General features: G+C 39.9%; 1 protein-coding gene across 1 annotated transcript; it reads right to left on the reverse strand.

Moving 5' to 3' along the window:
• Nucleotides 1-375: 375 nt before the first annotated feature.
• On the reverse strand, nt 376-6,986 carry LOC136182793 (CMRF35-like molecule 1). The gene is made up of 5 exons (XM_065964176.1): nt 3,754-6,986; nt 3,015-3,161; nt 2,268-2,369; nt 2,148-2,176; nt 376-2,056 (listed from the first exon to the last, which is right to left on the reverse strand). The coding sequence occupies exons 1-5, from the start codon at nt 4,118-4,120 to the stop codon at nt 1,979-1,981; spliced, it is 723 nt and encodes a 240-aa protein (XP_065820248.1). The 5' UTR covers nt 4,121-6,986; the 3' UTR covers nt 376-1,978.
• Nucleotides 6,987-8,101: the final 1,115 nt, after the last annotated feature.

The raw sequence follows: 8,101 nt of genomic DNA on the forward strand, positions 1-8,101 counted from the left end.
GTTGAGTCTTTTCTTGAGAAGTGAAGGGGAAGTCGTTTGCAATAGTCAATGCATGATATCACAAGAGCCTGTACCAGGAGCTGTGTAGCATGCTCTGACATGTAAGGTCTAATCTTCCTGATGTTGTTCAGGGCCAGCCACGGCCACCTCTTCAGTTTACTATGCAAACCTAAGACGACAATTCACTTTTGGTGCATTTCTCTGTACAGTATTTTGACTCATTCTAGTTCTCTGGTTAGAAAAGAGCTCTCCAGCAGAGGGAGAATTAACCCGAGAATGACGGATACCCCAGAAATAAAGGAATGTAGAGAAAATGTTCACTTTCAGAAAGACTCTGTAATTTAATGAAGGAAACACAAAAGGCACACAGTAGAATTAAGTGGTAAATGTTTATTTATTTGCAGATTTAATATGATTTAATAAAGACATGATTATTACAGACTGAATACTGAAAAATAATAAAAGAGATCTATTATGTTGATCCATATTTAAAAACATACATATAATGTTACCATGTTGGATGTCCATACTAAACCTCTGCAAAAAATTTTAAACACAAGATACACAGATGTTGGTGTAATCCCCGGACGAGGTTTCCTGCTGCTCTGAACAAGATCTTAAAGAAAAAGTTAGGAAATGCATCAGAACAAAACATGGGGTAAAGTTGAAGGAGTTGCCCACCCGGTAGCTCATTAGTTCTACCCCCAGAGAGGTTTTAGCAAAGCTGGCCATTCAGAGTAATGTGGGCACGTGGGGAGGGGGGTCTTAAAGAGACAGCAGCTGAAATGAACCGTTTCACACAGAGGCTGATATGAGAGATTTTACCGACATAAATAAGAAGGTTTTTGAGCTACACATCTCACAACACTACTCAACAGGTGTCCCAGACTGACATGATTAATGGTGAAAGTGAGGATAATAGACCTCCTTTAAGTAAAACATACACATTCAATCAAATATATTGAAGCAACAATAAGACATGAAAGTTAAATTGACATAGTGATTCAAATTTAGTTAATATTGACATTTTAAGGCACTCAAAAATATGAAGAACTTTATACAAATGAAGCTTTCTACAAAAAAAATATTATCTGCCATGTTTGCAAAAACTGAAGATTAACCCAAGTGATGATTGATAACACAACACAATCTTTCTTGAACAGCAAGCTCATTAAAAACAGACCGGTACGTTCGACCATGTTCTCTCCCTCCTCCTTCACCTGCTGCTCACCTGAGCGGAGGAGGAGGAGGAGGAGGGGGGGGGGGGGAGGAGGAGGAGGACGAGGAGTAGGAGGAGGGGGAGGAGGAAGAGGAGGGGGAGGAGGAGGGGGAGGAGGGGGAGGAGGAAGAGGAGGGGTATTTAGAGGAGCCAGGTAGGAGAGTCAGGGGCGCACACACTCTGGGCAGCGATGTGGTGAGGAGCTTTTGTTTCCCAGTTTTATTGGTTTTCCCCACATATGTTATCATTGTTGGGTTTTATTATTTGAGTTTTGACTGGAGATCACTGTTAGTCCTATTTTGGGTCTTTTGGTTTCTTTAGTTTAATCTTTTCTTCTTAGGTAGTTTTAGAGGGAGGTACCATAATGACGGCACATTACGTGGTTGGCTCAGCATCTTCCCATCTTTTGTTTTTTTTCTTCCGGGTCTCCAGCCCCTTTTGTTTCTTATCTATCTTTGATTACTTTGGGGGGAGTGGGGTATTTACATGTAGTAAAGCTAGGGTTGAACTTTAACTCTTTGTGGCGTCCTTGTATGTTTTCCGTCTCAGAGTTTTGAGCCTTGGTTTAATAATTTTGGTTAAGAAGGCCGTAACAAATATCAACTTCATATTCCACATCAGCACATTTATCAAATCCTCACTTAGTACCTCAAATAAAATGTGGATCCATGTTTTTATGCTCAAAAGTACAATATAGAAATGATTGAAAGCGGTGGATTAATGTATCTGCTGAGTGGATGTTTGTGTGGAAGTTGTTGATCAGTGGAGCCTGACAGAAGCAGAAGGTTCTCCAACATTTTCATAGTTCACTGAGCCTTCATCTCCATCATAATACACCTGTGAAAATACAAAAACATACGAGTTAAAATGGAGAAATGTTCCTTTTCTATATGAAGACAGTTCATATGAGGCTTTATTTCCAGCTCACAGTGATGTCATCAGGTGCTCTCTGGTTCCCTGAAAAATAAAGCACACAGAAACATTTCAGCTCTGACTTTAAGGTTGGTGGTGATAGGTGTGAATAAAAGTTGGTGTGAGTGTTTCTCACCTCGAGCTCTGAAGAGAAGAACAGTGATCACAGTAATCAGGAGGAGTTCAGCCACACGCAGAGCCAACATGACCAAGTCCAGATCAGAAGAACCTGTACAATCTGATGAACAGGAACCAGAGGTGGGCAAAGTTAATATTTCATATTTAAATGACTTCACAGATTTTGACTTTATTCCATCAAAATCACAACATTCCTCCCTGAGGTCTTCTTCAGGTGATCATGTTTTAACAAAGGAGGGGGGGGCACGCCCATTTATATAGATTTCAACACCAATAGGCTGATAGGCACTATGATGGCCCGGTGTGGTCAAAGAGTTTCTTCTTCTGGTTCTGCGTCCACTGAAGACACAAATGCAAAAACACAACAAGAGATAAAATCAAACAGCTAACTCAAGGCCAAGCTGAGAGCTCTGATTGGTCTGAAAGAAGCAGTAACTGCATCAACTACTTAGTAAGTTATTATCAAAACTATAGAGTTAAAGCTTTTAAAAAAAAACACTCAGTGAAGTGGAAAGTCTGCATGGTTGTGGGTTGAGTGTTGAGTCATTTAAAGTTAAAGCTTTGTTTGCTTCTGTCAGAGGCTCAGTGTGATGGTTCAGAACATTTGGAAATGTTGATTTGTTACCATTTATTAAACAACAAAAAAAGAGAAAAAAAACAAAAAACAGGGATATTGGTAGACTGCCTGCATGTGTTGTCTTTGTGACAATTTAATAAAATCAGACGTATAAAAACGCTGACTCACCGCCGTGTTGACCTGTTGTTGTTGTTGTTGTTGTTGTTGTTGTTGTTGTTGTTGTTGTTGTTGTTGGTGGTGGTCTTGTTGTTGTTGTTGGTGGTGGTGTTGGTGGTCTTGTTGTTGGTGGTCTTGTTGTTTCTCTTGCGTCGTCGCCTGAAGAAGAGATAAACACAACTCATCAAACTGTTCAGTATAAAATTTGTGTTTTCATATAAAATTCAAATTTATAATCCAAAATATTTTTTTTCATATTTTAGGCAAAACAAGTTTATTTATAAAACATCTTTCAGACTCCAGACAATTCAAAGTGCTTCACACAGACACAAAAAACATTTCAAACATTTCACAAGATGATAATAAAACTCTAAGAAGAGAATAAAAGTTGAGGTAAAAACTGAAGGTAAAAATAAGATTTAAATACAGATAAGTTGAATAAATGGTAATTGATTTATTGAGTTATTGTTAAATAAAGAAACAATGTTTCTACTTAAAAAAATCTGAAAGTAAAACAAAACAAAGCAGGTCAAGTGTCTCTAATAATGGACATGGTGGTTTACTCCAAAGACACTTTGAAATGTTTTGATATAAGAAATGTAGAGTCCAAAGTAAGGATGGAGATTTTATAAGAGAAACACAACAAGAGACAAATTAACTTCATCAGAGTCTTTATAATTATTGTAATGTTTCAATTTATTGTTTGAATTAGAAAAGTTTTGTTTGAAAAGATTATGATTGAAATACTTACTCTTGGTAACAGAGAGATCAACTTGAGTCACATCGTCTGTTCTTCTTCCTGGTATGTCCTGTAGACAGAGATAACGTCCAGCATCCTCCTCTCTGATCTTCTTTATAACCAGAGAACAGTCCTCTGTAACTCTCAGTCTGTCTGATTTAACTCCAGAGTTTTTAACCTGACCTTCTACAACCAGCTCTACTGCTGCGTTGTTTCCTAAATCTAAGAACCATGTCGTATATTCACACTTCTGTTGACCTTGTATCACATTTTCACAAGACAACGTGGCGTCCTCTCCAACTCTGAATGTGACTCTTTTATCTCCAGCTGCTGCTGTTGATAAACTATGTGTCATAGTTATTAGAACATGATGTAACATGTTTAAATGATCATAAACTGATGATCATTAAGATGAGCTGCATCGATCAGTAAAGATGTCAGAGGTCAGAGGTCAGAGGTCAGAGGTCAGTACAGGCCGAGTACAGGCCGGTCACTCCCGCCTTTAATATTTGATTTGTTTTCTGATTCACCGTCAGATTTAAAATTTGTTAATTTTAACCATTAAAATCAAAAGATTACAAACAAATCCTTCATTATCTTAATAAGAAATATTTATTTTACATGACAACTCAGACTGTTTGTCCTTTTTAATTTATTATGATGAGAATGTCTGACAGAGTGTCCTCTTGACCTCCTGAATACAACTCTGAATGTCCGTCGTGTTTGAGAGATCAGAGATCAGATGTTATTTTAGTGCTCTGAGATGTGTTGACGCATCATTTTGAGTCTTTTCTTGAGAAGTGAAGGGGAAGTTGTTTGGTGAGAATGTGGGTATCATCATCAGCAGTCGAGTCAAAACAAACATTTCCTCCTCATCTCCTCCTCATCTTCAAACTCCTCTGCACGCTGCAGCAACATGGCCGTACTCCTGACAGCAGAAACACCTGAGAGGAGCTCTCTCATAAGCTCTCACTCTGCAGCAAACATTATCTAAATACACTATATCAGCAAAATCTCCTTCAAAGAGTTCACTATCAGAATATCAGTAAAAACCAAGTGGAAAAATGAGGCCAATGTGGAAGTGTGAAATCCTCTGGAGACGTAAGGCGCATAGCTGACATGATTGACGCGTGGGAGTGATGTAACCGTTCATCAAGAGGCTTAAAACCCGCCTCAGCTCCAGCTCTCAGCCTGTTGTTAGGTTGACTGAAAGTTAGGCTGGGACGGCATCCAGCATGGCGGCTGCTGACGATGAGCCTCCAGCGCCCCCTGCAGGAACAGATGCCTGACGTCACTCAGGCTTCATCCATTCATATTTACAGTCTGTGAGTAAAGAATGGAGCCAAGTTTAAGGACACGCCCACCTAGAAGCTCATTGATTCTGCCCACAGCAAGCTTCCACAAAGTGTCACTATTTTGCTGAAGGAGGCCGTAACACAGCATAAAGAGAGCTTAAATACCTGCAAGTAAGACTTTGACAGTTCAATAGCAACAATACTGTTGCAGGTCAGAGCTGGTGAGGAAAAAGCAGAGGGAGAGACCAGAAATCTCACAGCTTAAAGACGTCATATTCTGACCTTTTTGGGGTTCATATATTTAATCTATGTACCTACTAAAGTATGTTCACAATAGCTAAAGTTCTTAAAAAGTGTCTGTTTTCATGAACTGCCGCTCCATGCACCGGCTCGCTTCTGACTCTCTCTCTAAGGCTCTGAAGTGCCCACGTTCAGAGTCCCCACGTGTGCCAAGTCTGATCTGATTGGTCGGCCTGTCGGCTCTGCCGTAATTGGTCAGTCGCTCAGCACGGTTCTCGGAAATGTCCCGCCCCTTTTACCATATTGGGAATGCAGCCACTCTGGCTCCGAGGGGAGAAAAAACATTAACACTGCCCACAGCATGAACTCCTGAGCTGGTGGTGGGGAGGGCTTTGGTGCCTTGCTCAAGGACACCTCAGCAGAGCTCAGGAGGTGATCTGGCACCAGCTACCAGACCAACTTCCATATTTGGTCTTAAACCCTTAAACCAGCGACCCTCCAGTTCCCAACCCAAGTCCCTACAGACTGAGCTACTGCCGTTTATAGGTTAGGAACGTTTTTTTTGCCCTCCAGCCCTCCGCGCTGGTGACGTCACTGAAAGCTATGAATAGGAAGGGGGTGTTGAGAGGTGATTGTAGAGAATGATGCATGTTTAAGTGTGAAATCAGTACAGCTCAAGTTGTCACCTCATTACTACAAATTGAGGCATCTAACACTTAAACTTGAAAAACACAGTAAAAACAGATTATTTTAGTTAAGAACAAGCAGCAAAATACACGAGACAGTACTGACATTATCATGACTCCAGAAAATAGACAAACAAAACAACAACAAATACTGTAAGTCATTAAGTGGGGGGGGGGGGACAAGACAAAACAATACATACATAGGTTAGGTGTCTTGCCCAAGGACACGTGGGGCTGCAGGAGCTGGGGATCGAACCCCCAACCTTCTGGTTGAGCTCATCTTATACATAACAACAGATGATCTCAAGATGACACTGTCTTTGAAATTGTTACATTGCATCTTTGCCATATTGCCTGCAGAGGGCGCCACCGTGCCTCTGTGTTTGGTCGAGGATCTGCTGAACTGTTCCTGTGATTTTGTGCACCCTGGTTAGAGCTGGAACCTCCTCTCTGTAGTTCAACCATAGACTGTAAATATTACTGGACGAACCCTGACCCGTCTGTGACATAGGCAGAAAATGAGTCCAATCGACGGCCGCATCCATATTGGATTTGCAGTCTCAACCTAACTTCGGATCAACCTAACGACAGCAGTAAGGCGGGACCGGCGGGACTTAGCTCCGCCCATTCAGCTCGACGTCAGCAGTCCACTTGACAACATAACTAACAGCTAGGCTGCTATCATCAACTATTCCTGCTCATCCTGAGAAAACTCTACAAACAATAAGTTAACATTTAACTTTTCTACAACACAGTTAAAACTAATTATATTCAACCCAAATATTTAATTAAAGTCTTAAAACTACACTTTTTTAAATATACAGTCATGGTTATTAGTTATTTGTCAGAGCAGTTAGACTTTGTCAGTGTTAGCAGAGAAATACATTAACAAAGTTTTATCCATAAACTGTAAATAAATATGAGACATCCAGAAGAAATCAATATTACAAAGCATACAGTTCATGTTACTGTTCTGACAAAAAGAGGAATGTCTGTGTCTTATATTCACTGATGTCAACAGCGATGAGGTGAACATGACAACTGAAAAATAATTATTTAGTATTTATTATAAGACATTTGTTTGTTATTGAACCTGTGAAGTCATGGAGTCTGTGGACAGTGTCAGCTTCACACCAAAAACTAAGTATTAGAAAAAATACTGTTTAAGACTGGCATCTATTATGATGAGTTGCAGCTACCTTGTTCAATATTATTCCTGCAGATGTGGCTCATAACAAAAAAACAGCCTGAGCTGTCATATGTAGTTAACTGTACATTTTGTCTTGTCTGAGGCATTAATTGAACACCTTTGTATTTCTCCTATAGACACAGTGTGGATTATTGGTGACTGGTCCATCGAGGTGCCCAGAGAGCTGCAGAGACAGAGGAAGAAACCTGAGCCTCAACAACATCTGTATTTGTTGGTTCTTCTGGGATGGACTTCAGTTGCTTCTCTTCAACAGCTCGCTGTGAGGGAGGTCTCCCCCGGATGGCCTGAGTGATGTCACCCACAGGCTGAGAGCTGAGACGGGTTTTAAACCTCTTGACAAACCGTTACACCGCGCCCGCCTGTCAAGCTGGTCAGCTACACGCCTTATCGTGAATAACTCTTATCCTTCATCAAATCAAAACTGATGAGTCATCAAAACATTCACCCCCCCGTACAGTGTGTGCCCATCGAGACATGAGCTAATCACACCTATTTGTTTGTTTTGTACCAAGCTGTAAACATGTTCATCTCTGCTGTAAAAACAGACTTTTTTTAATGTTGTTTTTCAGATTAAATAAATATTTCTATATAAATGCACTCCTTTATGTCTACTTATGAGTATACATTTCAGATTTTAAAATGACAAGACTAAAATGTGCATTAATGCTAAACTCAATAGCTAAGGGAAGGAAGTCTACTTTTACACAACTTCTTATTCTTTCGACATTTTTTTTTACCAAATACTAATGTAGTTCATTTCTGAAAGTGGGATGGAACAGAGTCATTGCAAAAATATGACCTTAAACACAGCCCCATTCTTAAATCAAGATACATGGAGAGTAAATAAAATCAATAACTTGTGAATAAAAACAGTTAAAAATGATTTAGAAATGTAGTCTTCCCAGATCAATATCACATAATATCAACTT

This window comes from Labrus bergylta, chromosome 15, assembly GCF_963930695.1.
Source record: "Labrus bergylta chromosome 15, fLabBer1.1, whole genome shotgun sequence".
NCBI classification, from domain to species: Eukaryota; Metazoa; Chordata; class Actinopteri; order Labriformes; family Labridae; genus Labrus; species Labrus bergylta.

Coding starts and splice junctions, on each gene's coding strand:
- LOC136182793 (XM_065964176.1), bottom strand. CDS start 4,120: ATGTTACATCATGTTCTAATAACTATGACACATAGTTTATCAACAGCA. Junction 2,177..2,267: donor TCTTCTCTTCAGAGCTCGAG/GTGAGAAACACT, acceptor TTTATTTTTCAG/GGAACCAGAGAGCACCTGAT. Junction 2,057..2,147: donor GAGCACCTGATGACATCACT/GTGAGCTGGAAA, acceptor GTATTTTCACAG/GTGTATTATGATGGAGATGA.